Raw genomic sequence first — 15,138 nt, forward strand, 5'->3', positions numbered from 1 at the left:
AAACTACATTTTCCATATTGCTCTACGATGCAATGGCTACGCTCACTGGGAGGTGCTGGAAACAAGTATGGGGTTGTTATATTCATCGTTTTAGCTGATGCGGGGGGGAAATAATCGCATGCCATAGCACAGTTGTTAAATTATTGGTTAGAATTGCTTGTCATATCCTACTTCAAACAAATTTCATTGTCACTGAGAAACACAATGGATGTTATTGAGACGGTTGTAACAGAGAGTATTGAAGTAGATGAAACTCCAACGGTGTCCAGTTTGGATCCAGATAAATCGAAAGCAGGTCAGTGCAACTTGTCAGCAGATTGCATTCATCGTTATTTGCGAGGAGCTCGATGAGTTTGTGGTTGATCACTGATATTTATCAGAATAAATTTAATTGGCTCTCAAAGTTTCTCAATAGGGCAAGTTTCTGTAAACACACGGGCTACGAGGAAAACACATGACAATTTAATAAACAACATTTAACAAAACATGTCATTTATTTGTATCATATTGTTTTTATATATACACATTTATCAACTTCCCTTCTCCAGAGTTTGTATGGACTTTACAAGCCACATGGCAACTTGTCCAAACCCGCCTCGAAATGGACCAGGATTTTGACCAGCCAGTGTGCAAGAAAAAGAAACTGTGGGAGACAGTGGCTGAGAGAGTGACTGCCAAGCTAAGGGCAGCTGGGAGCAGAGATGTCACAGTCAAGGCCTATGAGTGTGATCTGAAGTGGCGTAACATGTTGGCCACATACAGGAAAAACGCTGAGAGGTCCAAGAGACTGGGGGCCCAGAGTGTCCACTGGGAGTTCTTCAAGGCCATGCATGAGGTCCTGGGGAAGAGTCGGGAGGAGATCGAGGCACAGCGCAGGTCCAAACTCAACGGGACCAAGCTGGGCAAGGCTATTGCCAGCAAGCGGTTTACCCCCATCCTCCCTACACCCTCCCTGACAGCTGCCCCCTTTGCTTCCAGGCCCCCCCAGGATGTCCTGCAGCTGTACATGGAGCTGCAGGAGAGGAAGATGAACATGTGGGCCCAGCAGAAGGCCCTGGAGGAGAGGAAGATAGAGGCCATCAATAATCTAGCCCGTGCAATCTCCAGTTTGTCTCACAGTCAAAACAACAGTTTCCAGCTGCCAGAGTAGCAGTACAGCACACCAGAGCAAAGGAGTTTTCACTGAACTTGTGCATAGAATGAAAGACTGCATCATGCAAATGTTTCTTAAGCGTTCAACCATTCAGCTACTTTGTGTTGTCATGATTTGTCATTGTATATGTTTTTATTATGCTGTAATAACACCATTTGACAAAGGAGTTCACTGCAGGAATTCCCTGTAATACCTGTGAATGAGAAGAAGGCTACATAGGGCATTTGTACATAGATCTGCCATAGGATACAAATAATCCTACATATGTATAAAATACAAGATATTGCTGTGATACTCTTCCTTTTAATAAAATATTCAATATAAATGCTGTTTATCTCAATACAAACACAAAAATTCTAAATCACTTTATGTACTTCCAGAATCCAACTCTTTGTACAGCAAATCTGCAATGGCTTCCCTTCTCCTCACACCCTCCTCATCACACTCCCCCTCTCCCTCCTGTGTCCCTGCCTCCCTCTCAACCTGTCCGTTGACCACTTCCCCCATGTCCAGAAATACATTGTGGAGTATGCAAGCAGTAAGGACAACTGCTTTGGCTCTTTCATAGTTCCCCATGTCCAAATACCTGAGCCTTTCAAATCTGGCTTTCAGGTCAGCCACAGCCTGGTCCAGGAGGTAAAAATGGGCTTCCAGGGACCTGTTGTAAAGATTTCCCCTGGGGCCACGACCCACTACGTACGGGGTCAATATCTGGGCAGAGGCTGGATATCCAACTCGAGCCACTAGGCAGGTCCCTGGGGGCATCATCTCAGGGAGCTGTTTGAGTTTGTCCCTCAGAGCACTGGCTCTATCCAGGTCTGATCCCTTGCTGATTCTGCAGTGTATCAACCTGCCTGTATGGTTACACACCAGCTCCAGGTTCAGCCAGGAGTCGGGATGGGCCTCCTTCTTCATCCTCTTTACCTCTGGCACCATGCTCTCCACATCCTGTTTGCCAATGGGCAGGCGGATGGGGATGCGGGTGTGCCCCAAGACTCCCAGGACCCTGGGGACGCCCTTCTCTTCCAAGCCCTTGGCTTTCCCCAGCAGGCTGGAGAGGGGCGGGAGGTTTTCAACAGCCTCAATGCCTGGAGGAGAGAAGGACCAGAAACAAACACGGGTGATAGAGTAAATAATGTGTCAATTGTTTGAAGGTGAACATTTCAGGATATTGTAATTCAGTGATATTCTACGTGGGGGGGGGGGGGGGGGGCTGCAGTGAGGTCGCCCCCCCAAAAAATAATTGTATGGGACAATATACAAACATTTCTTGAGTAAATGTATTGATGGGTTTTCATTTTGAAAGTAATGTAATTAATTGAATGTTATTTATTGATGTAAAATCTAAATTGACTGATTTTAAGGTTGTGTCATCCGATTTGGGGTGGCAAGAAATTATTGGGGGGAAAATGGGGTCCACAGAAATACTGGCAGATAAAATGGGGTCCCTGCTGAAAAAGTTTGTATAACACTTGTAATTGATCCACATTGAACAGCAGTCTACATACCAGTCGGCCATCTAATTTGTTGGTCCTCAAGTGTGTTCACACGCTCACAAAAGGAAAAGAAGATCCTATGAATGTTTCCTTTTTCCAGGCGGAAACTGGTAGACACAGAGCGATAGCTGAGGCGCTTGGAGAGGAGGGTAAGGGACAGGAGAACAGTGTGGGACAGGGATAAGCGGGCACGTCCTGCCATACGGCTCTGATTGTATCTTGAGTTTGAATTCTGGAGGAGATCTGTAATGTACTGAGAGATGAAAAGAAACATAAATCAGATCTGTGCACAGCAAATGAAGCAAATGGTGTCATCTCAAATCTGCATTAGTGTGGGGATGGAAAAATAGATCAAGCCACAACAATGAAGAAAAGTAGGCCTACTGAAGGCTACCTGAACTGCAGCGTTTTCCTCAGCATCAGTTAACTGTTGAGATTCAGACTCCTCTTCTACATGAGAAAGTGTTGTAAGTTCTGTTGTTGACCGAATTTGGTTTTGCTGTTGAGGTTCTTCCACCAGCTGAGACAGTTGTAGGTAGATTGGTCCAGGCTGGTCCTGAACCTTTGCTAGGAGGTCAGCTTCCAGAATTTCTTCCACTGCTCGGTCCAATCGTTGCTCCAGTTCGTCTTGAGAAAGAGGCTCCCATTCACGCTGCATCATTTCGAGCACAGCTCGACCAGCCGACTCAACATAATTATTATCCATGCGTGTGCGTGGTGCTGAGCGCAGTGGAAAAGGTTTGATAGAGGACCACCGAAACGGTAACGTTATCCTGAAAACCGTAATTAATATTCGATTTGTTTTGCTGATTCACTCCTTTAAATAGTTTATGGATAATGCCATGATTGTTCAGAACTTGCTCTGTTAACACACTAAATTACAGGCTAGCTAGCGATCTAAAATGTATAATACAGGGTAACTTATCACAGATACTGGTAACTAACTAACTTAGTAAGTTGGCTATTATTGCGTTATATCTAACTAGCTTGCTAATCCACTATGTCCTCCTCAGTTATTGTGTAGATTGCTAGTTAGATACCCGACACCTAAGATGCAAATAAATTAGATAGCTAAATATTTGTTCCGTCTAGCTAGCTAGCTCTCATCCATCCTGCTAAAAACAAAAATATAATCTTCTTCTTTAAAGTTTTATGGCAGACTACACCTATTGGTGTATTGCCGCCATCTACTGTACGGAGTCGTCCTCTTTGATATTATTGCAGTACGAACTATTTCGGTGGTGGAAAAGTACTCAATTGTCATACTTTAGTAAAAGTAAAGATATCATAATAGAAAATTACTAAAAGTGAAAGTCACCCAGTAAAATACTACAAAAGTATTTGGTTTTAAATATACTTAAGTATCAAAAGTAAATGGAATTGCTAAAATGTACTTAAGTATCATAAGTAAATACATCAATTATTTAAACTTCCTTATATTAAGAAAACCAGATGACACATTTTTTTATTGGCAGATAGCCAGGGGCATACTCCAACACACAATTTGCAAACGAATCATTTGTGTTTAGTGAGTCAGCCAGTTCAGAGGCAGTAGGGATGACCAGGGACGGCAGGCTAGCCTAGTGGTTAGAGCGTTGGACTAGTAACTGTAAATTCAAATCCCTGAGCTGACAAGGTACAAATCTGTTGTTCTGCCCCTGAACAGGCAGTTAACCCACTGTTCCTAGGCCGTCATTGTAAATAAGAATTTGTTCTTAAGACTTGCCTAGTTAAATAAAGGTAAAATAAATAAAAATGTTCCCTTGATAAGTGTGTGAATTGGACCATTTTCCCATCAAAATGTAGAGTACTTTTGGGTGTCAGGGAAAATGTAGGGAGTAAAAAGTACATTATTTTGATTTAGGAATGTAGCAAAGTAAAAGTTGCTAAACATATAAATAGTAAAGTACAGATACCCCCCAAAAAACTACTTAAGTAGCACTTTCAAGTATTTTCACTTAAGTACTTGACACCACTGGGAACGAAGAAAAATGCTATAGGTGCATGCTGCCACCTACTGTTTTGGCTGTATCAGCCCAAATAATTAAAATAAAGAAAACTAAACTCAATGAACTCCTTTATTCAGATTCAACTGCCCATCCCTACAGGCTCTGGGAAATATCTTCTGCTGTAGCTAGCGTAATACAGTAAAAAAGTGCAAGACATCACCCTCTTTTGGCGGTAGTATAATACACTATCATAAAATCCTGAACATTTCCTAATTTTACTGCTGAACGGATTTTATTTCACCATATGAATGACAAAGTGAATAGCACAAAAGCATTTCACAGAATAGTGTGCATTAACAAAAGCAATTACAATATACCACACAGGGGCTGACAAATATGTTTGTATGTCAACAAAAGGACTTTGTGGTTGTCCTGTTTTTAAAAGAGCATGTTGGCGAACTATTTCCATCATATTTTAAGAGAATGACAACCACAACAGTCAGATTGTTGACTCCGAGACAGTAATTTGTACCTTTGTTTATCACGAAAGATGAGTGGACCACCGAAAATATGCTAAATACCGTATTTACTGATGTTTAGTTCATTCATTCATTTAAATATAGTTGATGCAAAAGGCCATGCTTGTTCAGCCAACACACTAAATTACAAATTACAGGCTAGCTAGCCATCTAAACGTTTCACCAAGGTAATTTACAAATATTAAGGGAACTAATACATTGGCTATTATTGTGTTATAGCTAACTCGCTAATCCACTTCATCCTCAATTGTGTAGATTAATAAAGTTACCTACCTGACCCTTTATCCAAATAAATGAGCTAACTACATATTTAACTAGCTCTCATCCAGCCTGCTACAAACACATTCTACTGCTGTAACTAGTTTAATAGATTAAGCAAGTGCAAGAGCTCACCTCTTTCTGGCTGTAGTATAACACTACACTATCATACAATCCTGGCAATTTCAAATTTCACTGAACTGACTTTATTTCACCATATGAATGACAAATACCAAGTAAAGTGAACGGCACAAAAGCATTTCACCGAGTCGATTAACAATATACCACACAGGAGGTGACAAAGAAAATGTTTTTTTTTATGTCAACTCAAAAGACAATTACAGGTGTTGCTTGTTTCATAAAGTCCTGTTTTTAAAAGAGCTTGTTGGTGAACCATTTCCATCATATCTTAAAAAAAGGGCATGACAACCACCCCAAAATCAGGTTGTTGAATCTAATTGAGACAGTTTACACCTATTTCAATTTGACACCAGTAATTTGTTTGTTTATCACAATAGATTAGTGATTCCTGTCTCTTTCCACTGAAGGTTTCCATTTACACTTCAGCACCAAAAAAAAGTGTGTGTGTGTGTGTGGGGGGGGTGGGGGGGGGGGGGGGTGTAATTTGGGGGTAGGGGTCAAATTGGTACAGTTTTGTATAGAGAAACAAGAAGAAAAAAAATTACACAGGAACTCCAGTGCAAAGGTTCAAAAGTAAAGAAACAAGCAAACAAAAACCAGATAGTGGGAAAGCTTAATACCTTTACACTGAAATAAAACTGACGATTGTAAATCTTCACACCATTCTGTGTGTGTGTGTGTGTGTGTGTGTGTCCATCCGTGTGCAAGTACATGTGTTCTGCTATACATTTTATGTCATGGCATCAACATGTTGTGTTTATTTCAGATCCATTCATGCGCATGTTAACTAGATAAGCTAATAACTCACAAACCCTTTGTTGCTCCACATACTACCACCCCAAGGAGTAATTAAAAAACGCTAAATTGTAATATTGAATAAAGAAAAACAATGCAATCAGCAAGAGGGCATTCTAAAAATGAAATAGCCACTCCCTTCGCAAATCTCCAACATAGCCAAAAGACAGGCTACACCCTCCCCAAAAGACTAGTATGAATTAAATTAGGAGGTATGATGCATTTTTCATTTTTTCCCAACCCCCTTACTGACAGTGGCCTGACAAATTAGAAATGTTTGTTGAGGGATCTTGTGAGTGAATCAAAACATGCGTGAGCCTAGTTCAGGAATAACATGAAAATACTCCCCTCTGTGTGAGAGGGAATTCATGTTCTTCCTGCAAAGTTAAAGATCTCACAGGTACACTCGCATGTTACCCTAAAGCAGTCTGTAAAGCCGGCCTACCTAATCCAAAGCACCACTTCCCAGATCCCCCGCCCCATGTCCCTCCCTCCCTGCCTGCTTCCTTCCTTCACTGCACTGCCTGCTCATTGGCTGTGCTGCCAGAGTCCTGAGGCTTCATGACGTCAGGAAGCTCTGGGGGGCTGGAGAAGGGCTCAACCCTCAGCTGCTCAAATGCATCATCTGAAAGAGAGGGAGAGATGTGTTTGATAAGGAGAGAGTAAAGAGTATCAAAGGGAAACAGAGGAAGCAAGAGGCATTATTAGAGGGATAAACTTAGGTGTGCAAGGAAGTGGCAATTTGTTTCTGTTAAACAACAAACTATTTCACAGCCATATCTTGCAGCTCAACATCAGAATAAAACAGAGTGAATGTTTTGAAACATGGGACAGATACCACGTAACAGAAATGAACACTCACCACCGAGACGGAAAGCTAATCCAACAGTCCCTGGGGCCTGAGGTCTGGCTGTCTGATTTGTGAAGCCGCAGTCTCCAAGAGTCTTACTATCCTCCAGCAACATGTCATCCTGATACAAGAGAGATGTCAGAGCAGAGGGTAGATATGTAACACCACCATCAAGTTCACCATTTAATCTATCTATATATACACACACACACACACACACACACACACACACACACCACAAATGAGGGCAGGAGAGAGAAAAGAGAAGAACAGACTTTCGGGGATTGTTTGGGTTTAATAAAATCAACTTCCTCTTAGACTTGGGGAGTTCCTACAGCAGAAGAAAACCCTATTTTATATATACAAATAGAATAAATGACTTTCATTGGCCTGGCCATATCTTACTCCCCCACTTTGTAATTGTCCTCCACAAGGGGTATGCACTGTATATACCTTGTACAGCCTCTGTTCCTCCGGTGCCCTCTTTAGGATACCCTCCACTATGCGCTTCAGCTCGTAGACCGTAGTGGACTCTTTGGCATCAGTGAAGATGGTCGTCTTGTGACGCCGGATCATCAGAAACACATCCTAAGACAACAGCAAGTTAGGGAGATAAGACATAATAAAAATAATAGTGTCCCAAACCTTTAGTACCAGGGACCACTATGCCGTTGCTCTGTTTGCTAGCTAACAGACCAGTGAACAATAAGAAACACTGGAATAGGACTGTGAAACGTGCTGCAGCCCTTGACATTTCATTCATTGTCTAGTAGTCAATGGCCTATGATTTGTATATACGGAAGCCTTTCTTGAACCAATGCACCTGTTTGATGTTAAAACATCTCAGTAGAGGGGAAAACTGAGCAAACAGCAGCCAAATCTGCCACCATAGGCTTCTGCCGGGTGACAGCCCCACATGTGCTCGTTCATCATTAGAAGTGCTAGAGAGCCATCTTTCTAATTAAAGGCCTCAAGCCTGGGCCGGACCCAATAATGTCGACAACATGTAGGGCTGGAGGATAGTGGGCAAAGTACAGTTCAATATTTGGGAGAAACAGGGTCTCATCATTTAAGGTTGGGGGGATCATGCAAAGTAAATAGGTTAAGACCGCACCGCCAACTGTAAGGCTTAACTTGAAGAGGAAAATGCTACATTTCTGTTGACTGACAAAATTACGGTTGACTATGAGCACATTTTACCTAAACTTGCCACCAGTTACTTAATAGCTAGTTGATAAACATTGACTGGTTAACATTGTCTTCCAAAGCTAGTAGCTAGCTAACTGTTAGCTAGCTACATAACGATGCTGGATACAAAATGTCCAAATGACTTTAGCTACCAAGCTGGCAACTGTATAACGTTAGCTTGCTAACTAATTAAATAGCAAATGGAATGTTTGTGTAGCTAACTAGTCAGCAAAAAAAGCTAGGTAATATTGCATTACTTCTTCAGTTGGCTGTTATCTACTACTGTTAGCTAACGTTAGCTAGCTAGCCCATTCACTCAATGCTTCACTGACGTGTGGTCATGTACGCTTGACACCAAACGAATAGCAAGCCATCTGGGCAGTAGCTACCTAGCTAGCTAACGTAACCTAGTTTCTATGGACATGGAAAGTATGTTCGAGTGTCACCAAGGCTAGATAACTAGCTACATGAGACAGATCTAGGATAAGTTAGCTAGTTATTTATTTTTAACAAGTCAGACAGTGAACGTTGAGCTAGAATTAACTCGTCAAGTTAGACTAAAACAAAACGCTGATTGCAGTTAAACAGCTACTGTTGACTTGCTAGTTACCATTAGCTTAATATGCTGCGAGTCCATATCAAGCGTTCCCCACCATATGTCTTAATGGAGGGAATTAACGGTTTCTACATGTCAACATTTACTTTACCATAGCAGCAAAACGCCATAAGAATGTCAAGTCACAGTTTTAAAATAGATCAATTTTCTCTTCCTCACTCACCATTTCTCTCGGTCGGTTGCGCCTCCGCTATCCCACGCTGCACTGCGAGAATCACAAAACGCTCTCATCCAACAGTGGTGTATCACACCAGAGATACTTTTGATGAGCTAGGAAACTCCATTGAAATCGTATTAACGACCATTGTGTACGTTGCCCATGCTACGTCAATGGACCGCGCGGTGCCTTCTGGGCGATTCTTGGTCAAATAGAGCTTTCCTTCAAGGAGTGAATGGGAGTCAATCGGCCGTTAACTAAAAACTCAACATTAGCATGCATTTTGTCAACAAGAAGTACAACATTACAAATATTTTCCGATATGTGCGATAATTAACTTGCTATCTGTAATGTATACCTTTGGAATCGTGACATCGCGTTCTTTGGAAAAAAAAGAGGCAAGTTTCTCTACTCATACCCTGACTTTAGGAACGGATTTCGTGACGATTATTTTAGCAACAGCGTGACGAAGCAAAACAACGTCAACGCGATTGGTCAACAGTCTGCTGGGTGGGTCGTTATGTGACTCATTCATTGCCCAATATGATTCCTATCTCCTTTCTCTAATGTCTCTGATCATACAACAGCGGAGGGTATTCAGAGAACTAGCAATGGCGTAGTTTTGTAGGCATTAACTCACTCCACAGACAGAAGGGGTAACCATCTTTGCGAACTCCGCCATGGTTCGTTAGCCAATGCCTATGGGGAAATGAATGGCGGTTTTGAATAAACGCCGACAATAAGGTCTGTGGTAAACACAGGTTTAGGAAATCTAACGTTTTGTTCTATGAAATAATCATCAGTTTACGTCACTTTCTGTGAATGTATGTATTTATGAAAAATAAAGCACAACGCTTCATAATTCATAAAGGTCATGTTAACTGACTGATATCTCATATTACTAAATATATAAGACCTCCTCAGACCTTATTTTAGGCATTTATTTCAAACCCCTATTATTTCCCCAACCAGAGATAACTCATTACCGGGTTTTAGAACTACAAGTTGGCGAGATGTTTACCATTTAAGAACCAAAACAAGAGTTTATTGGTCATTCAGGTAAATTCTATTGGAAAATTGAGGTAAATTCTGTTTCGTTTAAAAAACGTTTTGCATCAGAATCTGCGGACTGAATTACACTCAGCTGTCCGAAAGCGCTGCTTGTGCAGTGAAAACTCAGCTTTGTTGTGAGAATATTTCATAATTGTACATTTTGTTAAGCTCCAACACCGGCATGCTCTACAATGAAGAGACCCATAATAAATGCAAACAAGTATCCTATTCCTATAAACAAATGCATTTTTTTTGTTGATTGTTCAGTCTTATTTAAGGCATAAAAAAAACATTCCTATAATAATCCTGCGTTCATAACCAAATGGGGAAGGTAGTATTTACCCGTTGTGAAGTCGTAAATACCAGTTTGATACAGTCACAAGCTTTGAACTCGCCGATTGGCTAATGGCCAACAAACTGTGTCAACCATAAACAATGTACAGCTATCATGATTGTAAACAGTGTTAAAAAACAATAACAAGATTGCTTTTTATAAATGTCTTGTTGCATACTAATTTCCTTAGTATGTGACGTCAGAGGTCAGCATGTGGGAGAAGTCAGAGCTCAGGGATGATAGATAAGTTTCCTACTACTAATTACCAGTTGGAGGAGCATTAAAGTGGATTTTTCCAAGATCAGGTAAGGTGAAACTATCTACAGTATATACTACAATAATGTAAGGTGAAAATGTCTATACTACAATAAATGTACTACAATAACATGTTTGGATTCATTTACTGGAAGAAAAAAAAAAGTTTACAGTGTAAAATAAAGAAACTGCTTTTAGGATAAGCTTATCACTTATTCCATCATCTATGTTGCTATGCATGATGTTTTGACTGATTTTGAATTGATCCAGTTGGTTCATAAACTCCTACTATCATCCTCCTGTGTAATAATCATGACCCAGTACACCAGCCACACACAACCATAAAACACAAGTGTTTCTAATCAAAATGATAAAGTAAAAACTACACCCCCGATAGAGCGCTCATCCAATCAATTATTCAGTTTTCCATGGCATGATGTTCTTCAGAGGATCGCTCACTGTTGGTGTCGGGGTTACCCGCCGTGCTACCGTCGGGGTTACCTGCCGTGCTACCGTCGGGGTTACCCGCCGTGCTACTGTCCGGGTGACCATATGTGTTACCATCAGTGTTGTTGTTACTCTCGGTGTTGCTCCTTAAAAAGGAGACCCTCATAACAGTGCTCTTTCCAGCTGTTTCCTTTCCAGATTCAATGCCAACCATGTCTGTAATAACAGATAAACACAATATGATCAACAAATTACAATTATGTTAGTAACATAACATAAGACAACTACAATTTAGAACACACTAAATACTCACTTGAACAATATCTATGTTGACAAAGTTATTCTCAAACCTCTTTAGGAAAGTGAACTAACAGCTGGTGCGCGATCTCTAATATTAAGTAAGTCGAGGTTCTGCTCGCCTGAGTTATGCATCACGATAAGCTGTAGACCATACTATTTACCTGTATAATACATATTGTATTACCGCAACTACCTTGTACCCCTGCACATTGATTCAGTACTTGTACTCCTTATAAACAGCATCGTTATTGTTTTTAATCGCATTACAATTTCCTTTTTTACTTAGTTAGCATTGACTCACAAAACTGCCTCTAACTTCTTTCATACTGGACACAGAGACATAAAAATGATAACCAGAAGTATATCTGACGCAGGAGAAGTTCCCAAAACCCTGAAGTATCCCTTTAACCATCACTACAGTGTGTGATGTTGTATTGTACAGGGATTGCGCTCACCTTGCGGATCAGTGTCATGCCCACCCTCTTGATTTGACTGAATTGCAAAGGAACTCTCTCCGAGCTCTGCAGGACTGAACTGTAGGAAAAATAAAAAGGACAGGCAGAAACACACCCATTCAATTGAAATGCAATCCATTATGATAAGAGTTAAGCTATAACTACAGAGTAAACTTACAGACAGATCCCTAGGAGTGGTGACCGGCTGTGGTCCTTTGCAGCACAGCAGAGAGAAAGGTCTCTGCTTGGTCTTGGGGTGCTCCTTGAAACACAGGCTGAACACCTTTGCAGGGAGGCAGACATCCCAGTTGTATGGATGGTCCTTCACAAGATCAGACACCATCCTGTTGGGGTGAAGGCCACCATGGTCAAAGTTGAGTATGAAATTAAAAACCATATAAAGGAATGAGTCTAGAACACAAACCTGCTGATCAGGGTCTGTGTGGCCAGATCCAGTGATCCAACTTGCCGATGACGGTATAAGAGAGAGAACCCCCTCAGCTTCAGATGACTGTTTAAGGCAAGGTTGATCTAAAACATGAATAAATGTAAAAACACCTCATACGATTGTCTAATGAACCACTCTGGACCTATTGACCGCTAGTGCATATATGAACCAACCTCAAGATTGTTGCAAGGTATGTGTAACAGTAAGTATGTGACAAAATATATTTTGCCTCACCTTACTGGTAAACTTCCTCTTTAGTCGAACAAGGATTCCAAAAGGGAAGCCAAAGTGAGAGATGACTTCAGCTACATGCTGTGCTACCTCAGTAGAGCTACAACCTCTCAGGGGGAAGGCCTCCACCCATTTGGAGTAGAAGTCTGTCAAGGTCAGAACGTACTGGTGTCCGTTCGGTGTTAGGGGCAGTGGCCCTCTGATGTCCATACCCAGCCACTCCCACGCCTCTGTGATCTGGGTAAGAATGGGAGACAATGTATAGTACTGTTTTAATGACACTCTTATTGGTTTTCGATCCAGAGTGAGACATAGAAAAAAACAGACCAATGAATCAATGATCAACTTGGAGACTCTATCCCTAACCCTGTATTAGAGACTGAATGTTTACACATCCTTCATTACCTCTATTATGTGCTTGAGGGGTGGAAGTTGGAACTCCATGTTCTCACATGCCACCTGAAAATAAAGTGCATTGTTTATCAAATCCTTAGCATAAGCTATTGGTATATAGCATAAGCTACAGGTTATTCCAGTGAGCAAACAACTTACCTTTGGGGCAACATCATCTTTGAATCCCCAGCGAATACTCTGCAAAGATCAATATGAGGAAAATGTTATTAAATGTCTACATAATGCAAAACCCCAGTAAAAAATCCCTGTATATCTGACAAAGCAACAGTCCAATCAGACCACCTAGAGCCACTCACATGTGGTAGACAGTAATCACTGTGGAAGAAACCTGGGAGGGATTCAGCCATTTGGATTTCTTCATCTACATGGATATACCAACTTGAAGAGGTAACTTTTTCTGGAGCTCTGATCCGTCAAAATAGAAGTTGACAATTGAAAAAAAAACAGAACTAGAACACAGGTAGAAACCGTACTGCTCTACAGTGACGTTGTGCATTCCAAAAAGAGACAATTTAACTTTCACGAGGTTATTTACTTAGTATTGTCTTTAGCCAGCTTGCTTGTCTCTGATGTGATGGTGAGGCTTGGTGTTATGACCGGTTCAGCCACTGTAACAGCAGGGGCAGAGGTATACTTCCCTGGCAACCCATCACTCTGCATGCCAAAAACAAAGATAATGACCACCATTACTGCGTGGACGCATGTACTTTAAACGTACCATGTGTAGGCTCTGCATTTACATATCAATGCTTCACTTACCAAGTGAAAACATTGCTGAGTTACATCAAATGCAATACCAACATGGACACTAATGTGTGATACCAAATACAGCCAAGGTGTTATTAGCCTCTTCCAGTGCCTTACCCTGGCTCTTCTACTCTGTGGGTGGATGGATGCCTGTAGAAGGAACAAATTTAATTTAAATCACACGTTAAAATATTGTACATCTAGTTATCATAAACCGTATTATTTGTGTAGTGAGTTCTGACTTTGGGATGTATCCAGCTAGATACATTTTTGGTTGCAACGTACCTTCTTCTTTTGAAAGTTCTCTGGGAAGTCAAAAATGGTCGGGACTGCGTCTGGCGTGAGACGTTGACGTTTGTCCATCCGGCAAATGTACTTGTCTTCAAAGTGAATGGAGCACACACGGTGGTGGTGTTGAGGATTCCAGTCTTTCCACTTCATATTAATAATCCATCGCATGCGTCTTTCAGGGTCATTTTTGGGGAAACTGTTACCAGAAACATTAATACACCAGCAAATTGGTATCACAAAAGTATCAAATGATGAACAGTAAATCCGTAAATGATTTATGTAGATTTATAAGATAACAGTATCGCAACAGAACATATAATCTAGCTAATTAAGCTTTTTTGTCAGAGTTTCTCCTGCACACTCACGTTATTTGTACTAGCTAGCTATAACTTTAGCTAACAATACCATAGCTAGCTACCGTACCCAGTAATAGGCATCACAGTATGACCAAATAATTGTTACTGTTCTAATTACGTTGGTAACCAGTTTATAATATCAATAAGGCACCTCTGGGGTATGTTGTATATTGCCAAAGTACCACGGCTAATAGCGTTAACGTGTCTCTCGAGCAAGACGGTAAAACGTACCTAAAAAATCCTACATCAGCTTTGGGACCGCGATTTTTGCAGTTGTATGCTGAACACAGTGTTGGCATTTTTGTCGCTGTGTGAAATGAACAAATATAAAATACAAGGCACAACTAGCTAGCTAAACGTTCTCAGAAGTGACAATGATACTGCCGGATGTTAATGTTTTTTACACGGGTTGTTGTTATTGTTCTTCTTCGTGTAGTTCTCTGGCAGACTACACACTTTGCGTATTGTTGCCTTTCACAGGTCGGAGTGTGAATTGGAAATGTTCTGCACAAAATGGGCAAATATAAAATGCACCATCTACGTCTACATAAACGCCACTATTCACGGTTGCCAGGTTTAGCTGACATTTCTAGACCAATGACTATTCAAAACCCGCACACAAGGCCTATAAACTTGCCAGAGAACACCAAGATTGGCAAATTCGC

General features: G+C 41.1%; 4 protein-coding genes across 4 annotated transcripts; 1 reads left to right on the forward strand and 3 right to left on the reverse strand.

Moving 5' to 3' along the window:
• Positions 1-44: 44 nt before the first annotated feature.
• Positions 45-1,474, forward strand: LOC115203664 (uncharacterized). The gene is made up of 2 exons (XM_029768575.1): positions 45-295; positions 549-1,474. Exons 1-2 carry the CDS (start codon positions 205-207, stop codon positions 1,148-1,150), a joined length of 693 nt encoding a protein of 230 aa, XP_029624435.1. The 5' UTR covers positions 45-204; the 3' UTR covers positions 1,151-1,474.
• LOC115203657 (uncharacterized) lies at positions 1,267-3,793 on the reverse strand. The gene is made up of 3 exons (XM_029768562.1): positions 3,044-3,793; positions 2,662-2,902; positions 1,267-2,241 (listed from the first exon to the last, which is right to left on the reverse strand). Exons 1-3 carry the CDS (start codon positions 3,353-3,355, stop codon positions 1,520-1,522), a joined length of 1,275 nt encoding a protein of 424 aa, XP_029624422.1. The 5' UTR covers positions 3,356-3,793; the 3' UTR covers positions 1,267-1,519.
• Positions 3,794-4,871: 1,078 nt separating this feature from the next.
• Positions 4,872-9,255, reverse strand: elob (elongin B). The gene is made up of 4 exons (XM_029768614.1): positions 9,149-9,255; positions 7,635-7,769; positions 7,194-7,302; positions 4,872-6,956 (listed from the first exon to the last, which is right to left on the reverse strand). Exons 1-4 carry the CDS (start codon positions 9,149-9,151, stop codon positions 6,844-6,846), a joined length of 360 nt encoding a protein of 119 aa, XP_029624474.1. The 5' UTR covers positions 9,152-9,255; the 3' UTR covers positions 4,872-6,843.
• Positions 9,256-10,069: 814 nt separating this feature from the next.
• LOC115203667 (uncharacterized) lies at positions 10,070-14,901 on the reverse strand. Its single transcript, XM_029768589.1, has 12 exons — positions 14,705-14,901; positions 14,112-14,313; positions 13,944-13,976; positions 13,615-13,733; positions 13,376-13,484; positions 13,218-13,256; positions 13,071-13,124; positions 12,669-12,902; positions 12,411-12,517; positions 12,165-12,330; positions 11,987-12,065; positions 10,070-11,447 (listed from the first exon to the last, which is right to left on the reverse strand). The coding sequence occupies exons 1-12, from the start codon at positions 14,770-14,772 to the stop codon at positions 11,203-11,205; spliced, it is 1,455 nt and encodes a 484-aa protein (XP_029624449.1). The 5' UTR covers positions 14,773-14,901; the 3' UTR covers positions 10,070-11,202.
• Between the last annotated feature and the right edge of the window lie 237 nt (positions 14,902-15,138).

This window comes from Salmo trutta, chromosome 1 (genome assembly GCF_901001165.1).
Source record: "Salmo trutta chromosome 1, fSalTru1.1, whole genome shotgun sequence".
Classification (NCBI taxonomy): domain Eukaryota; kingdom Metazoa; phylum Chordata; class Actinopteri; order Salmoniformes; family Salmonidae; genus Salmo; species Salmo trutta.

Coding starts and splice junctions, on each gene's coding strand:
- LOC115203664 (XM_029768575.1), top strand. CDS start 205: ATGGATGTTATTGAGACGGTTGTAACAGAGAGTATTGAAGTAGATGAA. Junction 296..548: donor TCCAGATAAATCGAAAGCAG/GTCAGTGCAACT, acceptor TCCCTTCTCCAG/AGTTTGTATGGACTTTACAA.
- LOC115203657 (XM_029768562.1), bottom strand. CDS start 3,355: ATGGATAATAATTATGTTGAGTCGGCTGGTCGAGCTGTGCTCGAAATG. Junction 2,903..3,043: donor AGGAAAACGCTGCAGTTCAG/GTAGCCTTCAGT, acceptor TTCATCTCTCAG/TACATTACAGATCTCCTCCA. Junction 2,242..2,661: donor ACAAATTAGATGGCCGACTG/GTATGTAGACTG, acceptor TCTCTCCTCCAG/GCATTGAGGCTGTTGAAAAC.
- elob (XM_029768614.1), bottom strand. Junction 7,303..7,634: donor AGGAACAGAGGCTGTACAAG/GTATATACAGTG, acceptor CTCTTGTATCAG/GATGACATGTTGCTGGAGGA. Junction 6,957..7,193: donor ATTAGCTTTCCGTCTCGGTG/GTGAGTGTTCAT, acceptor CCTCTCTTTCAG/ATGATGCATTTGAGCAGCTG.
- LOC115203667 (XM_029768589.1), bottom strand. CDS start 14,772: ATGCCAACACTGTGTTCAGCATACAACTGCAAAAATCGCGGTCCCAAA. Junction 13,125..13,217: donor AAGATGATGTTGCCCCAAAG/GTAAGTTGTTTG, acceptor CTTTATTTTCAG/GTGGCATGTGAGAACATGGA. Junction 12,903..13,070: donor CCCTCAAGCACATAATAGAG/GTAATGAAGGAT, acceptor ATTCTTACCCAG/ATCACAGAGGCGTGGGAGTG.